This window comes from Mizuhopecten yessoensis, unplaced genomic scaffold (genome assembly GCF_002113885.1).
Source record: "Mizuhopecten yessoensis strain PY_sf001 unplaced genomic scaffold, ASM211388v2 scaffold10771, whole genome shotgun sequence".
In the NCBI taxonomy this organism is placed as follows: domain Eukaryota; kingdom Metazoa; phylum Mollusca; class Bivalvia; order Pectinida; family Pectinidae; genus Mizuhopecten; species Mizuhopecten yessoensis.
Window position 1 is genome coordinate 471,930 of NW_018408713.1, and position 20,442 is coordinate 492,371.

The 20,442-nt window shown below is 35.8% G+C and overlaps 1 protein-coding gene across 1 annotated transcript; it reads right to left on the reverse strand.

Moving 5' to 3' along the window:
- Positions 1–729: 729 nt before the first annotated feature.
- Positions 730–18,568, reverse strand: LOC110462363 (probable ATP-dependent RNA helicase DDX56). Its single transcript, XM_021516296.1, has 16 exons — positions 18,450–18,568; positions 16,445–16,606; positions 15,744–15,824; positions 11,813–11,886; positions 10,968–11,138; positions 9,816–9,906; positions 9,453–9,517; positions 8,329–8,433; positions 7,847–7,918; positions 7,012–7,110; positions 6,160–6,380; positions 5,367–5,440; positions 4,020–4,109; positions 3,744–3,849; positions 3,351–3,457; positions 730–889 (listed from the first exon to the last, which is right to left on the reverse strand). The coding sequence occupies exons 1-16, from the start codon at positions 18,531–18,533 to the stop codon at positions 818–820; spliced, it is 1,674 nt and encodes a 557-aa protein (XP_021371971.1). The 5' UTR covers positions 18,534–18,568; the 3' UTR covers positions 730–817.
- Positions 18,569–20,442: the final 1,874 nt, after the last annotated feature.

Here is a 20,442-nt window from a genome sequence, read left to right on the forward strand (position 1 = left end):
GTAGCATACACCCATGAGACTCCATGTCACAGTTAGATAGCATACCCCCATGAGACTCCATGTCACAGTAAGGTAACATACACCCATGAGACTCCATGTCACAGTAAGGTAGCATACACCCATGAGACTCCAAGTCTTATTAAGTAGTATGATTGCTCTGTACAGTAAGTTTATTAACTAAGTTTGTTCGGTTCATAAGTTATTTTATACTATAGTGCTGCTGTTTACCACATTTAACTTTTTTGTCCTCCATAAAGTTGGCAAATTTCAAAACCAACAAATACTGGTACACAGCATACCATAATAACTGTGTGTGACAGGCGAGATTAACAATGGTCAAGTCTAGGTTTTATTGGTCAACGGAGAATATTTGACCAGAGGTTTACTGGTATACGAAAGTAGAATGAAACCTATCTTAGCCTACACAACGAAGGATGGGTTCAATTGGTCTAATGTGACAGTGTATTCACTGTTGGTTAGCTAAAGGTTATGGTTAGATAGGGAGAAATTGTTTTTTTGTTGCCATTAATTCATGTACATATTACGTTATGTCCTTTTAAATCCTGTGCTTCTTAAGGCAGGTTTCAATCAATTAAACAATTGTGGTATTTTGGACTTATCTAGAACATTGTCATTTCGAAAAACTATTTTTTTTTAATTTGAACACACATTACCAGCATATATTCTTGGACACAATCTTTTGTGGCAACTAGCATTTCATCACCTTTCATATAAAACTTCTACAACAAAATTTGGTTGTGGTATTTTTTTTTAATTAACATTTTTTTTCACATAAAATAACAGTCTGTAAATAACATCATTTCTTTTTCTTCTTTTTCCCACTTAAGCCAGCAAAGGCAAAGCTTTTCAGTGGATCTTCCTGTTTTTTCTGGAAGAAAGCATACAATAAAATCAGCATTTTTACTATTTATAGGTGTAAATCAATTTTATTTCAATATTCTAACCATTTCATTACACAGTTAAAGTATGTTTGTATGTATTAATTTCTCAATCTTAGAAATAAAATTGTTCATATATTAACGTATACTTAGGATGTTTTCTTTGTAAGTAAGACTGTTACAATTCCATATTGTCTATAAAAACCTTCTACTTCAATGGTGAAACTATTGAATGTTTGTAAAAATTTGCTTTACAATTAAATTGAAACAGGATGGGTTACAAAAACGTGTCTATGATTTTCTTTAGCAAACTTTCCCTTGCTGCCAATGAAAATGACTGCTCCTAAAAAGAACGTGGACGACTGCTTGGAGTACATCAGTTAAAAAGCAAAATTCTACCCATAAGTTTCTACAGCCAATCATAGATAGAATTATCAACAAGCCTTCCTTTAATAGCCAATCAGTGCTACTGTTTTAGTCAAAACCTTAGCTTTCTTAGCCAATCAGAATATCCGCTCTACAAACATGTTCCTAGTAAAACAAGAAGACGCTGTCATCAGTATCCCTCACTTGCAGTGCAAAAGTCATTAAAAACATGAAGGGTCAAAATATAGGTCAAAATCAGCATCCGCAATATACATTCAGTAGAGCAACCCTAGATACACAACTGATGCAAGGATAATTAACATAGCACTTGATGTAGGCAAGATATGGATGTGAGCAATTTTTCTAAGCCTTACATGAAGATAAGGGCAATTCTTCTTAACCAAGTCAATGAAGCGTAAAATATAGGTCAAAATCAGCATCTGTAATATGTATTCAGTAGAGTACGGACGGACGGACCCCATTTCGATATCCCCCGCCAACTCGTTGAGTGGAGGATAATACTTAACAAGTTCCACTGCATGGAAAACACCAGCGAATTCCATTGTAGTTCTTTTGCAAACATACTGTGACCTCCATATAATCTCATTTTAGATATAACTATAGAGAAAATGGGCCGGGGTTCTATTGTTGATACAGGTAGCTTGATTGATTAGAGTGACGGTACATAAAATGATTAGAAGGACAGAGTCCAAATCATGGTCTGGACAATGATATGATAATATCTGGCATATTGTAATTTTACACTCAGCACACACTAGGGTTTATAATTTTTTTGAAAACGATGTGAAAGTTATCTGAAAGGTATGCTTTTCTTTTCAGAATAGATTTATCACAACTACTGTATATAGTCAAGTGAGAAAAAAGGGGGAATTCTTAAAATCTCGTATAGCCAATCAGAGTCATTGTTTCCTCTGACAAAAAGTTCCAGTGTTGATAAGAATATTTTTTCTGTTCCTGCAAATTACCTTAGCCAATCAGAAAAAGCATTGTATTATATTGTCGAATCATCAGAATATGTTCAGGAGTTCAGAAGTCTATGTCTGGAGGAGGGTAGGAATGATTTAACATTCAGTAGCTTGCTATATCACCTTGTTTTTTTTGGTACAGATATGAGACTGATATCCGACACACTGTCCAGTCCTGATATGCCTGAGAAGTTTAAAAACAAGAAGCCCATGGGCCTTAACGGTCACCTGAGTCCTACAGTATTTATTTTTGTTGTTGAAATATGTACCAATTTGAGTAAAAAATAGTATAATGATAACTTAACTTTGTCAGGACCATGAGCTGATCATTCCTATACCAATTTTAAGTGAGATCGGCCTATTAGAACTTAGTAGCAAAATAGCGGCCATGGCAGCCAAATTGTATTTCTGATTGACCCAAAAAATAACAACACTTTGTCAGGACCATGAGGCGATCATTCCTACCAACTTTCAGTTCAATCGGTCCAGCAGAACTTGACTTTAAGTTTGAAATGTAAAATGTTAACAGACGACGGACGACGGACGACGACGGACGAAAAAAGGATAGCAATAGGTCACTCGAGCTAAAGCTCAGGTGACCTAAAAACACACTGACCTCTTAAGAAATTACAACTGCCACAATAATATGATACAATCCCAATGGTTTCATCTTTAGAAACTAAAAATCCACAAAACTTTTGAGCCAATCAAAATCCAAATCCATTTAAACCAACACATCCTAAGCCAATCAGTGATTTATGATTATTTAACTATCAAACTGACACACAAAGTAACTATTTTAACCTATTAACTTCCTTAAACCAATCAGTCAGAGATACTCGGTTAAAAACGAACTTCTTCGGTCAGGGTAAGTTACCCTAAGCCTTTTACAGTGGATGCTTATATTAAGTCATTTCCTAAGCCAATCAGAGTAATTTCTTTAATCAACAACCTCCTAAGCAATTTAGAGTATCACATTTTCACCCTCAAAGGTTGCTACGCTACTCCTAGTAACAGCTAATGTGCCACTGACGAAGGAGGATATAGCATTGTTGTAAAAGGCAATGCTGACCACATCTGTAGGTGGGAGGGGACTTACCCTGTACTTAAGCTGTCCTCGAGACGGTCCAGTGTAGTCTGACGACCTTGACCTTTTCCTTGAATCTTGCCCGCCATGGTGACCTATTTTCTTCAGAGTTGGAGGAACTGGAAACACAATAACAGACATTCATTATTAAGCTTTCATTGGATTTCCATGCTCGCTATCCTCATACATTACATTAAGGGCAACTGAAGATGAATGCTAACAAGGAAAAGACATTCATACGAATGAATATAAATTATAAACAAGTTTAGTGTATTCTATAACTAGCTGTGACATTTTTAATATCCCTTTGTCACCTCTAATGAAAGATTTCTTTGATATTTTGATGCCTGGTGTTTTGACAAATATATTTCACTGTTCAGTACAATAGTTTTTGAAAACTCTTACCAAGATAATCTGGGACATTCCTCATGTGTGTCTGATTTTTGACAGTGTGTAAGAATTTGTCATGCCGCAGAATCTGTAGATCCCTTGGGTTATCCTGAAAATGGGACTGGAAAAAAAACAAGTTGTAAAATTAACATAAGGTATAGTAACTACTCATAACAATAACTTTATGGAAGACAAAAATTACACTAATCCCTTACTACTTGAATTGGTTGGAACTAGATTAGCACAAAAACAAATTGGAGTTTGTGGCAACAACATCAACAAGAATGTTACCTTGAGTTTCTGAGACGCCAGCACCTCCTGTTTTATCTCCTTCAGTCTGGCCTCTTTGATGGCTGTCTTTGTTACAGCTCTCATGGCATCCTGAGATTTTACAAAATACATACAGTTATTATTACACAGGTAATTTCCCCGGATTTTTTTCATAAATAAAGATGTAATTGTTCTTGTTTCACTTAAGAAATTAAGACAAATTAACTAATGGCTTTGATTGTACATCTTACTATTTTGTCATCTTTTTAGCAAATCAATTTTGACTCTAATTATTAACGAAAATATAGATATCTCTTAAACACAGATATTATTAATTCCGTTTTGTCCATGAATGATTTAAATCTGATATTGTTCAAGTCAGAAACAGAGAAATTTGGAAATCAATAAACATCAAAACTCAAACATTATTAGTCTTAATCTTATTAAAGAAATAATCACATACACATGTATTACACTCTGGACCAAGTTTATTCTTATTGCAGGTTAATACTGAGTTATTTATTCTGCTATTACATGCATATACAAATCTATTTTACAACATGGAAATATAATTGAATGTACATTCATCTCTTTTTCAGTACCAATAAGATTAAAAGACCTAGGTCATCAACCTATTTAAGTTAGGCTTTTCTTTTTCACACAGAACTAATTGCCCCATGACGCCTCATTATCACTACACCAACAAGTCGATGTCTAAACAAAAGTCTCTTTCTGACATTGAGCCAGTGGCCATTTTGGCCAGTTTAGGCAACAACAACAAAATTGTATGTTTCAAGTACACATACAGACCTTATATTTTACCTCCGACTCTTAACAATTTCAACGCACTCCATCCAGTGTTGGGATAATTTGTCCACCGGACGCAAACAAATTGATGGACAAACAAACAAGGCAACTACATATATAAACACCCTCTCTACATAATAGGCAGGTATCGCAAGCAAATTTAAATCCCATATTATTATTTAAAAGACGTAAACATACATATGGTGATTTTTTTGTAATTTCTTAAATAAGCCCTTTAAAAAACAATAATACAATGTAACAAAATAAAATATCATAAAAATATATTCAGACCAACCTTTCATATTTTTTGTCACGTTACCAAAAACATACACATTTGATTTGCCTTACTGTGGTTACTGTTGGACCATTTAGATATACACTGTATATGTACAAGCTTCAGTGTGGAAGAATACAGAATATACCACTATACGTAAAAAATAGTTAAGGATTTTGAAATTGGAACACGTATTGATGAACTTTCTACACTAATTTCTTAGTTATTGTTATGCTGATGATCACAGACAAATAATCTAAAGAAGTCGTGTTTAAATGTTAAATTACCTTAGCTCGATACCTGAAGCCTTCCACTTCCTCCATCTTGAAGCTGTAGGGTTTGAATACTGTTTCTCCACTTGCTGAAAAATATCAAATTAGACATTTCATTAATCTTTTTACCACTGTAGACCATAATGAACTCACCCATATAAATGTATGTTAGAGCCTACTAAAGTTACCTAGGGGTGAAAGGGTTAATGCTTCATTTTCACACCAACAATCTGATGGTATGGCTAGCTTGCTTAATTAATATTTGATTAACATACAATGATGTAAACGTGTTTAAGTGGCATTACCAGGCACAGGCTAACCAATGTAACCCGAAACCAAAATTACTTTATCTGAAAACCTGTATAAGCCAGAATCTAAAAACCTGTGTAAGACAGTTCCTTGTATATCCAGAAACCTGTGAGAATCATCCCAATCATTTGGTCAGACAAGTTTCACAGTCTGTAAATCTAAACCCGTTAACTAGAATATGTTAATAGGACATGAATGCCCTCTTGGCCCTATGGTGGACCTATAAATAATAGCAAGTGACCCTTACATTGACCCTGGGACCCAGATATACAAAATCATCAGATGTACTCTCAAACTTAACCTTTTATAAACTTTGATGAAAATCTGTTATGAAGAAATTGGTTAAACCACAACAATGAATCATGAATGGATGGAATGGACATAGGTAACACTGTATGCCCCCTTTCCCCACAAGGCGGGGGCGTAAACATGAAAAGTATGCCATATTCACAGAAATCCAACGATTTACTAGCTTCAAATTATGAGTAAATTTGTATACCTGAAGCTTCTGACAGTGAACTTTCCACTACCTCCAACAGTGGCATTTCTTTCAAGCTGACGAATGACAATGCTGTGCCCTGGTTGTCTCCCCTAGCAGTTCTTCCCACTCGGTGGATGTATGCATCAACAGTTTCAGGGAAGTCGAAGTTAACCACGTTGGACACATTCTGGAAATCGATTCCTCTAGACACACCATACTCACGATCCTTCTTAAATACCCTAAAAGGAAAATACAATGCAGGTTTATTCAATAAAGAATTCTATTTTGCATTTATTAGGACTGTTACATAGTTAATCATATGGGGGAGGTGGGAGGCACCTGTATAAATATATAATGAGGTGGTTAAAACCATATCTGCCTACCGTTCCTCATATCAATTCACTTTTAAAGAAAAGATTTTAAGAAATTTTTGGGTGGTGGAGTGTCTGAAAAAGTGCCTCACACCCCTACAGTAAATTATGGAACAGCTCCCAATATAGAGTATATGCTAAACAACTTCGAAATTCTAAATGCATAAGTTTTACAAAACAAGCTTCTCAATTCTTTATTTCAGATGTATCCACAAATCATGTAAGATGACATACCTATTACTTTGTCCAAAACAAGAAAAACATTGTGAAATGAATGTGTTCCCATATTTCCCTCTGTTCTATTCTCATGTTATCATTTCTGTGTCTGTTGTAAGATCTTAATCAGTATTATTACACAAAATAAACACATCCGCTGTTTACAGGTAAAGGCCTTATTAAACTGCATTGCAAATTTATTATACTAATAATTCAAAAAAAGAAATTATGGTTAATACATGTATATAAAACATCAGAATGACTGCACTGCACCTGTACTTACTTTTTTTGTTTCCCAGGGTCTGGTTCAGCGAGGAGTGTCTCATCTGAGGCGATGATGTAGTCATACAGGTTGTCATTAAATTGGGTAACCACATGACACCTACAGTAGATCATCAAACGACATCAGTAAAACACACAGTAAGTCTCTAATAAAGAGGCCCAGCAGGCATGTATACACTGGATAATAGACTGGCACAGTTCAACACAAAATGACAAGAGGCCCAGTGGACATGTATGGTCACAATACAAACCAGTAATCAAGAGGTTCAGTGGGCATGTATACCCTGATCACAACACAGGTCAGAGTTCAACACGTAATGATAAAGAGGCCCTGCTGCCATGGGTATAAACTGATTACATTTCTACACAATAATAAGAGGCCAAAGATTCAAGAATTGGACGTATGAACATCTGGAGTTATTTATAAGTGCATCATACAATTTTTTTTCATGTGAGTACTTAAAAACTGCTCATTATCGTAATTGGATACTATTTTCCTTAATAAGCCAAATCCTTTTTGATATGTGTTAACTGAAACACAATTGTCGTAACTGGATACTGTTTTGTTGCTACTTACAGTTGATGGATGTATAAATCCCAGTTTTGTACATTATAACAATTAAGCACAGACGTAAATACCCAATCAACCTTGATGTCAGATTATATACCAGCATGAAGTGATAACTACAAATACTGTATCTGTGCGAGTCTGCTATATCTAATACATTTATTAAGAGGAAACAAATGTATAAGACACTAATTGTTCTCAATACGTGGTGCTCTACAGTGACGAAAATTCTACTGAAATTGATGAAAAAGATTTATGTCTTAATTACCTTGAGTTGACTGGAAGCTCTGAATTTAACACACAGGCAGAAATACCAAACTGTTCTAAAAATAACTTTAATCTGAAAAGAAAAAATCGAAACATTAATATTAATTTCTTTCCAAGAGAATGATAATAGAAAGATGGACATAGCCTTCATATGATACTTTCTGTTAAGTGTTATTACATGATTGAGGAGATGTTAAAGATTTAATATTTCTTATTTTCATGAAAGTCATTCCGTAAAAGTTAGAAGTGTAGCAAGCTTGTTTAGATTACACGACAAATAGTTTATCTACATTTTCTAACTCAGCAATTTTCTGATAAAAAAACATTTTTATCACCTGTTGTATTAGAACTGTAAAAAGGATCTGTCGGGAGAAAACATAACAGAAATTTCAATATGTGGAGTCTCAAAAACTGAGAAATCTAACATGCTAACATATAGCATTTACTTTTTTTAAGTTATTGATTTTTGAAATTTCAGCTTACTTGTAACATTTGTTTACTGAATTCACAAACAGGATTGTTTTTCCTTGAACAAGCTTCAGCTTCAGAAGTACGTAGATCAGAGCAAATTTATCCTCTTCCTCACATCTAAAACAAAAATCATATTTATTGGAAATGGTTGTTTGCTGAACATATGCCTTATAGGGAGATGAATTAAATTTAAATAACAAAATCACAAACATGTTTAATTGTAGCCGATCTTGACACAGTCAAACCTTCAAGACCAGAGACCTCAGTTGATCTGGCATCTGCTTACAGTTAAGAAATTGTGGGGTACAAATTGGTCTAAATCTGGCCTGTTGAATTTGTTCGCCCCGTATAAATTGGTGCCTGTGACCAACCCTTTTGCAAGCACATACAATTCGGTAAATCGAACCTGGGTTATAAGTTAACTTGTGTTCTGTAGGGAAAGACTTTGATAAAAGGAGAGGAAAGTGAAGCAGATCTCAACTGGGTTGATCACCAGTGTTTAAATGCTCAGTTGGTAGAGCATCCACCTAAAATTAAGATATTCTAGTTCTGATTCCTGATCGTGGATGTAACAAATGTTCTCACCCTATTACAGAGTACACATGTCTACGGAACAGGTTGCAAATATTATCCACGTCGTCATTGTTACAATACTAGAAATTGTGATATAAATTTTAAGTACCAATAGTTTAAAAAGTGCATATATAACTCATTCATCCCTGAAATTTCATAATGTACTATTCTAACCTTTAAATTGGAAGAGTTCAAATGTGTTTTCAGGGGTGAATGAGTTAAGGCATGTACAGTCAAACCCATATTGAGAGACCATCCATGGGGAAACCAAAAATGGTCATAAAAAAGGGGTCTCTTAATACCTGCCTCTTAAAACAGGTGGTCCCTTATTAAAGGTGGTCGCATGAGCAGGTTTGATTCTGTTTCAACAATATTAGAGTAAGGAACATTACGTCTGCTGAAAGCAGGGAAGAAACAGGAATGCACAGCTTCAAACCAGCTGCAAAAAAACTTGCACAGGAAAGATTTTAGACTTATACACTACAGCTTTAAACTATTACGTCACTGAATACAAGTTTACTTTGTCCTCGGGTTACAAGAGTATAAGTCTGACAATCACTTACTTGATTTGGTATTGAGTCAGCTGTGCGGCCTCTGGTAACTGGGATTCCTCCAATTTAAGTATCACCTATCAAACAGACAAAATATTACAAAATATTAAACATTTATTCAGATTTCAGTTCACAACTTTTTTTTAATATGTTTTCATTAATCCACAATGGCTTTTCCTTCATTGTTTTTTTGTGTACTGCACATGCAGATTAAATTCTTGTAAATTTAAATAAGATTACTTGTTTAAGCAATTGTCTTTCAAATTTATTTGCATTCAAGTATACCAAATTCATACATTTTCCTTGTTTAACTGAATAATGGTTTAAGCAGTAAACAGAAGTAGCGTAGGTGAGGAAGACAATAATGACACCTACCGCGTTGTGGAGTACCATTTTCTTGAGGGCCTTGACACTGTCGTTGAGAGTGGCTGACATCAGAAAAGCTTGGTATATTTTTGGCAGGTGTCTGCAATGATAGATTAACATTAACAAGACTGTTTTATATACATTTCATAGCATAACGTTAAGAACATGGGTCAAAACTGATTTTTCTTTTCAAAAACGAGGTGTTGAAAATTTATGTTTTAAAGAGAGTTAATAAAATTTTGTTAAAATTAAACTCTTCTTCAAGAAATATGTACACCTGAACAGCGTCATATATACCCAAGGTAAAATATCTAGAAGCTCTAAAGTTGTTTCAAACATTATATGCTTTACGACAAGACAAGAAAAATGGCTCCCACAAGAAATTGAGAGCGGGTAATATTTTAACTTGAAAAAAGCTTCACTTAACTTGTATTAAACATGTTATCAGGTGAAAATTTAAAACCCTATATTACAGTTATTATCATTATCATGAATGTGAAGTATCTAGTAGCACTTTTAATTTGCTATCATTGCAGATCATTTTTAAGTATCTCCCAACAGTTCCCACTTTATTTTGATTTGTTATGGAAAGTCTACTCCAAAAAACTATAATGTGACCTTGTAATCTGACTCTTTTGAACCAAGGAAGCATTATATCTTCAGGTTTTATACATTTTCTGAGGTTGATAAAACCATATACTGACTTCAACAATGGGCCACAATTGTACATCAGTGTACTTGTTAAAAGCCAGATACTGGCAAAAACAGCCCTCCTTTCATGATCTTGAGACGGATATTAACATTTTTTGATACATGTACTATAATCTGTCAACATTCAACCCTCTACTTTTGAAAATCAACAACTTTCTTGAAAACTTTGTGTGAATGCTGTATCTTTTCAATGAAGTTTCCTTTTTCACACCAGGTATACCAGTTTCTCATCTCTATTTTGCTTTCCTCTGCCAAGACTGTAAACTCAATGCATAACAGGTTTTACAAGATAGTCCCATCTGGATTTTCCAGTGATCCTTGACATTTAGCAATTTCAGAAATTGGTCAAATCACATGTCAAACACCTATAGCCTTTCAAGCCCAAGAGTCAAAGCTCATTATGGGGAGTTAAAAGCATACTCTACTGAAAGCCTTATTGCATATATTTACCCCAAGATACCCTTGATGTCATTTTCATATCCAAAGGAAAAAAGAAGGTCAGCCTCGTCCATGATCAGTAGCTCCAGAGAATCCTTGATACACAGGTTTCCAGCACGGATATGTGCAAGGATGCGTGTCGGTGTTGCCACTAAAATATCCGGCTTCTCAGCTAACATGGGCCTGTGTGTGAGGTGAAATGTATATATGTGTATAGTTCATTGCAACCATGAAAACTAACACTGTCACAACCAAAATACAGTTAAATTCACCGGGATAGATGGGTCTCTCACCCTGGACAGGGGTATCCACACTTGTCCCTGTGTAAGATATCCTTGTTTTGTCGCACCCTAGGGTTGAGATGGGGGATTCCCCAGTCAAAGCATGACGTCATATCAACAATACAATGACATCACGTCAACAATGCATGGAGTCTGTAAAGTCAACATCCTGTCATATACATGTATATGACAGGGTTAACAGGGTATTAAAGAGAAAAAGAATAAGTCACCCCCTTTAGGTGAGATGGGAAATCTCAGCACTCAGGGAAAGATTCTTCAGTTGCCAAACACTCGGCAAAGTCTTGTGTTTGGCAACTTAAAAATCTACCCCCTCGGATTGAGATTCTCCTATTCTAAATTTGATTAATCCCAGACTCCAGTTACCCAATACCTCATTTAAAGCATAATGACAACTTAACACATAACTTCAACTAATATAACTAAAGGTGTATATATGAGCATTTTCAAGTCAAAGAGTGTATTCTTTGAAAAAAAGATATTTTCAATTTTTTTCAACCTTAGCTGAAATTTATGACCTTTAAATAAAGGATTAGCAGTAGATGAACAAGAACTTACTTCTGTGCAGCCAGGGGCATCTGTGGGGAAATGTCCAGACATTTTACTTCTCTGGAACAACTTGAAGTTAAAGACTGTGGAACACACATATTATAAGTATAAGTATTAACAAGGTATTACAATTCATAATGAAAAGATCATCATCTAAACAATCTAAATATCAGCTTTGAAAATTGTGGGTTTTTTTTATTGATCAGCAAGAACTTTTTGAAATACTTCACAATATAAGTATAGGCTAGAATTTGTTATTTTTAATGTGATAACTTTAGATAACCAGATAATAGTAAAATACAAACAAGTGTTGTGTTACATGTTTGGTGTCAATACTATACCTTTTACATGTACTCACCGTGATATTTTTGAAGGCCTGGTAACACGGCTCTTTACTTGGTGTCAGTACTATACCTTTTACATGTACTGACCGTGATATTTTTGAAGGCCTGGTTACATGGCTCTTTACTTGGTGTCAGTACCATAGATTTTACATGTACTTACCGTGATATTTTTGAAGGCCTGGATACACAACTCTTTACTTGGCGTCAGGACTAAAGCTTTACATGTACTTACCATGATATTTTTGAAGGCCTGGATACACAACTCTTTACTTGGTGTCAGTACTAAAGCTTTACATGTACTTACTGTGATATTTTTGAAAGCCTGGATACACGGCTCTTTACTCGGTGTCAGTACCATAGATTTTACATGTACTTACCATGATATTTTTGAAGGCCTGGATACACGTCTCTTTACTTGGTGTCAGTACTAAGCTTTACATGTACTTACTGTGATATTTTTGAAGGCCTGGATACACGTCTCTTTACTTGGTGTCAGTACTAAAGCATTTACATGTACTTACTGTGATATTTTTGAAAGCCTGGATACACGGCTCTTTACTTGGTGTCAGTACTAAAGCATTTACATGTACTTACTGTGATATTTTTGAAGGCCTGGATACACAGCTCTTTACTTGGTGTCAGTACCATAGATTTTACATGTTCTTACCATGATATTTTTGAAGGCCTGGATACACGGCTCTTTACTTGGTGTCAGTACTATACCTTTTACATGTACTTACCGTGATATTTTTGAAGGCCTGATTACACGACTCTTTACTTGGTGTCAGTACTAAGCTTTACATGTACTTACTGTGATATTTTTGAAGGCCTGGATACACGGCTCTTTACTTGGTGTCAGTACTAAAGCTTAACATGTACTTACCGTGATATTTTTGAAAGCCTGGATACACGGCTCTTTACTTGGTGTCAGTACTATAGATTTTACATGTACTTACCGTGTTATTTTTGAAGGCCTGGATACACAGCTCTTTACTTGTGTCAGTACTATACCTTTTACATGTACTTACTGTGATATTTTTAAAGTCCTGGTTACACGGCTCTTTACTTGGTGTCAGTACTATAGATTTTACATGTACTTACTGTGATATTTTTAAAGTCCTGGTTACACGGCTCTTTACTTGGTGTCAGGACTATACCTTTTACATGTACTTACTGTGATATTTGTGAAGGCCTGGATACACAACTCTTTACCCAGTGTCAGTACTATACCTTTTACATGTACTTACTGTGATATTTGTGAAGGCCTGGATACACAACTCTTTACTCAGTGTCAGTACTATACCTTTTACGTGTACTTACTGTGATATTTTTGAAGGCCTGGATACACAACTCTTTACTCGGTGACAGTACTATAGATTTTACATGTACTTACCATGATATTTTTTGAAGGCCTGGTTACACGGCTCTTTACTTGTGTCAGTACTAAAGCATTTACATGTACTTACCATGATATTTTTTGAAGGCTTGGTCACACAACTCTTTACTTGGTGTCAGTTCCATAGATTTTACATGTACTTACTGTGATACCTGGATACACAACTCTTTACTCGGTGACAGTACTATAGATTTTACATGTACTTACTGTGATATTTGTGAAGGCCTGGATACACAACTCTTTACCCAGTGTCAGTACTATACCTTTTACATGTACTTACTGTGATATTTTTAAAGTCCTGGTTACACGGCTCTTTACTTGGTGTCAGTACTAAAGCATTTACATGTACTTACTGTGATATTTTTAAAGTCCTGGTTACACGGCTCTTTACTTGGTGTCAGTACTATAGATTTTACATGTACTTACCATGATATTTTTGAAGGCCTGGTCACACAACTCTTTACTCGGTGTCAGTACTATACCTTTTACATGTACTTACCGTGATATTTTGGAAGGCCTGGATACACGGCTCTTTACTCGGTGTCAGTACCATAGATTTTATATGTACTTACCGTGATATTTTTGAAGGCCTGATTACACGACTCTTTACTTGGTGTCAGTACTAAAGCATTTACATGTACTTACCGTGATATTTTTGTAGGCATGATTACACAGCTCTTTACTTGTGTCAGTACTATAGATTTTACATGTACTTACTGTGATACCTGGATACACAACTCTTTACTCGGTGACAGTACTATAGATTTTACATGTACTTACCATGATATTTTTGAAGGCCTGGATACACGGCTCTTTACTTGGTGTCAGGACTATACCTTTTACATGTACTTACTGTGATATTTTTGAAAGCCTGGATACCCGGCTCTTTACTTGGTGTCAGTACTAAAGCATTTACATGTACTTACTGTGATATTTTTAAAGTCCTGGTTACACGGCTCTTTACTTGGTGTCAGTACTAAGCTTTACATGTACTTACTGTGATATTTGTGAAGGCCTGGATACACAACTCTTTACCCAGTGTCAGTACTATACCTTTTACATGTACTTACCATGATATTTTTTGAAGGCCTGGTTACACGGCTCTTTACTCGGTGTCAGTACCATAGATTTTATATGTACTTACCGTGATATTTTTGAAGGCCTGGTTACACGGCTCTTTACTTGTGTCAGTACTAAAGCATTTACATGTACTTACCGTGATATTTGTTGAAGGCCTGGATACACAACTCTTTACTTGGCGTCAGGACTAAAGCTTTACATGTACTTACCATGATATTTTTTGAAGGCTTGGTCACACAACTCTTTACTTGGTGTCAGTTCCATAGATTTTACATGTACTTACTGTGATATTTGTGAAGGCCTGGATACACAACTCTTTACCCAGTGTCAGTACTATACCTTTTACATGTACTTACTGTGATATTTTTAAAGTCCTGGTTACACGGCTCTTTACTTGGTGTCAGGACTATACCTTTTACATGTACTTACTGTGATATTTGTGAAGGCCTGGATACACAACTCTTTACTTGTGTCAGTACTATAGATTTTACATGTACTTACTGTGATATTTTTAAAGTCCTGGTTACACGGCTCTTTACTTGGTGTCAGTACTAAGCTTTACATGTACTTACTGTGATATTTTTGAATGCCTGGATACACAACTCTTTACTTGGTGTCAGTACCATAGATTTTACATGTACTTACCGTGATATTTTTGAAGGCCTGATTACACAACTCTTTACTTGGTGTCAGTACTAAAGCTTTACATGTACTTACCGTGATATTTTTGAAGGCCTGGATACACAACTCTTTACTTGGTGTCAGTACTAAAGCTTTACATGTACTTACCGCGATATTTTTGAAGGCCTGGATACACGGCTCTTTACTCGGTGTCAGTACCATAGATTTTACATGTACTTACCGTGATATTTTTGAAGGCCTGAATACACAACTCTTTACTCGGTGTCAGTACTAAAGCTTTTACATCGTGTCCTTTCCCGTGATATACTCTTTACTTGGTGTCATTACTATACCTTTTACATGTACTTACCGTGATATTTTTGAAGGCCTGAATACACAACTCTTTACTCGGTGTCAGTACTAAAGCTTTTACATCGTGTCCTTTCCCGTGATATACTGTTTACTTGGTGTCATTACTATACCTTTTACATGTACTTACCGTGATATTTTTGAAGGCCTGATTACACAGCTCTTTACTTGGTGTCAGTACTATAGCTTTTACACACTGCTCTTTGCTGGTCTGTTTGATTGCAGAAAAGAAAATAACATAAATGATTACAACACATTTCAAAGTACCGGTACAGGTATCAAGACATATAAAACTGATATAATTTCCCCATAATAAAAACAAAAGCTCCAATAAACTCTTCCCTCCAAATGTTTAGTCAATAAAATGTTAAAAATTAGCACACTTCTTGATATGAATATATTTAATTATTGTTTATCCACTTTCATTCAACAATTTGAGCCTCATATAATCAGTTTTGTCTGCCAAGCAGTAGAAATGAATGAAACTATATAATTAAAAATCCCTCTACAATACTTTCATCCATAATTGTAACTTTTTTCACTGTATCTCATGAAGAAGTGCGCTATTTTACAAATGTCTCTTGGTATACCTGTACGTTTGTTGCCTATTCATATATACCAGGTAATTTTAGTTTACCCTTAAACACCATCATTTTAAACTAAATATCAATATTATACAGATTTTTATTTTTCGTTAACCAAAACATTATTTAGATGACCTAGGATTCCAAATCCTCAGTGAAGTAAATGTAAATGACTTGAGGGGTTGGGGGTCGGTTGAAAACTCCGGATTGGAAACACTCCTTCCACTGGACTAGTTTTAGTACTTACTGTTTTTGCGGCCAGTATTTTCTGTATGACTGGGATACAGAATGCTGCTGTTTTTCCTGAACCAGTCCTGGCCCTGGCCAAAATGTCTTTCCCTTCCAATGCCAGAGGGATAGCTTTTTCCTGTATAGGGGTAGGCTTGTGCCAGCCCAGCTCTGATACAGACTGCAAATAAAAAGCAACTGAAATAGAACTCATTTAATTTGCTTACTAGTCTAAAGATGGCCAAGACATTCTTCACTAATACACTGGCAGGGTGGTAAGGTTTTACCTTCAAATTTGTATAATAAACCTGAAATTGTGTTTGAAAGGCAGAGCCTCGGGTTAGACAACCAAAAAACATCACCCCTGGGGTTGGAGATTTCTCTGTCACACCCTCAAGGAAGGGGAATATTCTATTAGTCTTCCGTTTCAGCTCAGAGAGATCAGCTTGTCACCCCCTAGAGGAGGTAGCCTCGTGCAGAAAACCACGCCCTAAATTGGGACGTCAGAAAATTAAATGGTGATCGTGACATCATAAAAAGTTAAACATTAATATGCCAAATATGCTTTTGTTAACAAATATGACAAGCTACGTATACTGTCAGGTGAGCTGTGACTGTAATAGTATGAATGGGAGAAAAATAACCATCCCCTACCTTGAGGTTGTGGCAGAGAAATCTCCAATCTGAGTGGTGATTATTTGGTTGTCTAATCCGAGGCAGAGCCTCAGGTTGGACAACAAAATAAATCAAAGGGAGGATTCTATAAGTCGTAAAATCAGCTTGATTTTTTCCTTGCTGTGATCAATGCACAGTGACTTGCAGTTACAATTGTCCTGATGACAATGTTCTTTCAGGCCTTGCGAACCAAGACAAATTGACATTGGATTGAAAGGAGGCTGAAGTTGCCTTGACAGACACCAATCGATCATCCAGGAAGAATAGATCATGTGAGCAGAATCTAATCCTCACCATCCAAGACTAGCCCCAGTTTCCTCTGGCCCTAAAAACAGACTTAGACATTTTGACATATAGATGTCTGGTGTGCGGCCAGAGCACACTGCTTGCTATATGAAAATGTGAAATTCTCCGACATTGATTGGTATTGGAGAGTTATGAGGTGCTGACAACAAAAATCTATTGTGACACAACACATACCTCACATCTATCGATAAATGGACTACTTATTGATCCAAATCAGCTCTTTTTACCAACAGCTGCTAAATTCTATCAGTACAGACCTCGATTTTCAATCGTTCAAAATTTCCCACATGTGTGAACGCCATTTTTGTAGGTCATGGGGTGACTAATCAACAAACCATACTGATCTGGACTGGAAACGGAATATATTATTCTTGTGCAGTGCGCTCTGGCCCCACACCAGACATATATCTGTCAAAATGTCTAAGTCTGGTGTCAGGACTACTCCAACAATGTCAGAGGTTTTACACGGCGAGAAACTTTTGACGGGTGTCGCAGTCGGCAAAATCATATCCGAGGAAAAAGGCTGACCAGCGGCCCCTTATGTTATAGGAGTTGTCAGGACCAGAGGAAACTTGGGCTACATCCAAGACCTTTCAGAGCAAATGAAAACATACCACTTACTACCACTGAATAACATTACTGTTGTGCTGCCCTGGATCAATTGAATCTCAGGTTTGTGAATCCATATTTCTAGAATATTAGGGTAAGCGGTGGTATGACTTTTTTTTCAATTGTTTACAAAAACTTGACACGAATTTTAATGGGTTTTTTTGTCATAGCTAAGTTAATTCCAGAAAGACACATGCCCCTCTTTTTTTGGCGACATTTGTAATAATAGGAAAAGCTGTACAAAGCAGTAGATGTGTGTTAAATTCAAATTGTTTTTTTAAAACCTAGATATGTCAACCCCCTGTAAACTGGGATATTCTCTTCAGAAGATAATTCCTCGAGGAATGATTCTCTACCTGCTCAACTTTGGGGCTATTTATAATTAGGTTAAGGACGAGAAAAGGAGTTCATAAGACAGCAATGGTAATGTATACCTTTAGAATACGGTCATCTAAGCCCATTTCGTGAAATCCAATTGGTTTTTCCTCAACTTCATCGTCGAAATCATCTGCATCCATTTTCGCAACATGCGTTTCTTACAACCGGAATATGAATAAATATTCTAATTTCAAACTTGGATTGGGACTCAAAGCCGGAATACTGTCTAACTATCGATGACGCTTACGATTTTTACGGATTGCAGGTAGTTAACAAGGAATGTTTATTTTTTCAGTTACTATTTGCACTGCATTTACTCTTTAAAAAAAGCATAAGTGTTTAAGCGGCTAATTCAACATCATAACATATAATGTTTAAGATTGTTATCTAAGTCCGTGGTTTCAGTAACTGTATTAATCTGAAGCGATAATTATATATAAGATCATCACCTAATGAAAAAAAAATATGCAGAGACGCATAATATAAAATTATACCACGGAATTAGATTGCTATCTAAGTCCATGATTATACTACTGACTTTAACGTTATATGTCGCTGGTTTATGCACGGTCTTAGATAGCATCTAATAGGATAATTCCGTGGTTTATGTACTTGGGGGGTGGGGGGGGGGCTTGACAGTGTTCACACAAGTGACGTATTTATATATATTTTTGTTGGTGTGAATTTGGTTGCTTCTGTGGGCCCCTCGTGTTCTCCTATCACTTGATGTTAAAAAGTAGGATGGATCGATACCAACATGTCCGTTTATGATCTTTTATACAGCATCATGAGTCTGGTGTTTGTTCTTCTCTGAGATAGGGGCTCCAAGTTAAGTGATCCGACCGATCATATTGGATCATACACAACCAGGCTCTCTAGATCTGTGTTCATTAAACACATATCTGGCAGCCCTGCGCTGGACATTTTCATTAGATAGGACCTAGTCTGATGTATAAGGGTCTTTAACATTTCTAGTTCAAGATGACAGGTTGCTTCTTAGAAATCCTATAGAGTCTTGTTGGCTGTGTTAGTGATGGACTTGTGTGTTTATCCCAATTTAGATCTGTAGTGAAAGTGACCCCTCGAAATGCTAGAATCTTAATTGTCCAGTGTTTGATCGTGTAGAGAGTAACTCTTTTTCTTTTAGAGATGTTGATAATAGAGTAGTTTTAGCGTGAAAATTCATCTGTCATTTACTCTCTCAGTTTTACAAAGATTTGAGATCATTATCAAGTTTGTGACAGTCCTGTACATAATTTATTTCTATATCGAGTAAGCGATCATCAGCAAAGAGCTTGAGTTTGCAAGAAACTGATCTGACAATGTCTTTAACTAAGACTAGAAACAGAAGTGGCCAAACGACAGTATACACTGGGGCGCCCCGGATAGGGCTGGGCGCTGTCAGAGCTGGTACCGTTAATTATGACTTTCTATTGTCTTTTAATCAAAAAGGAGGAAAACCCAAGTATGCTTTCCAAGTTGATGCCGTAATAAAAAAACAACTCAACCAATTTAAATGACAATCTATATATCTATCAATAAGTTTCATCACGGAAGTCCGTGGTTTCATCTTCTGTGCCGACCATCTCAGTGTACCAAAGTCTCCACTGATCTCATTACTAACTATGTAATTCAACATATATCTTTGTAAATTGTCGTAAAAAACAGCCATTATTGCTTGTACTACCCGTCCAGATTAAGTACTTCACACAAACTAGAATTCATATCTAAAACCACTTTTTTGAAAATATTCCATTAAATTTATGAGAAAAATAGGTAGTATACAGTGTATGTACCTCGAGCTCTGTTCATGAGTCCCAGTTGCAAAAAAATCTTAATTACACGTGTTTACAATATTGTCCTTCTCATCACGGAATTATCTTAGTCCGTGTCCTTATCAAAATATTTTTTTAGGATTCAAATTTTCAAACAGTATTGTAACGTAAAATGTAATTACTTCTGAAATTGTTGCTAGTATAATTCGGAGACATATGTAGTATCAGCGACTTACGTCTCTGGTAGTATATACGTCTCTGTATAATTATTGTA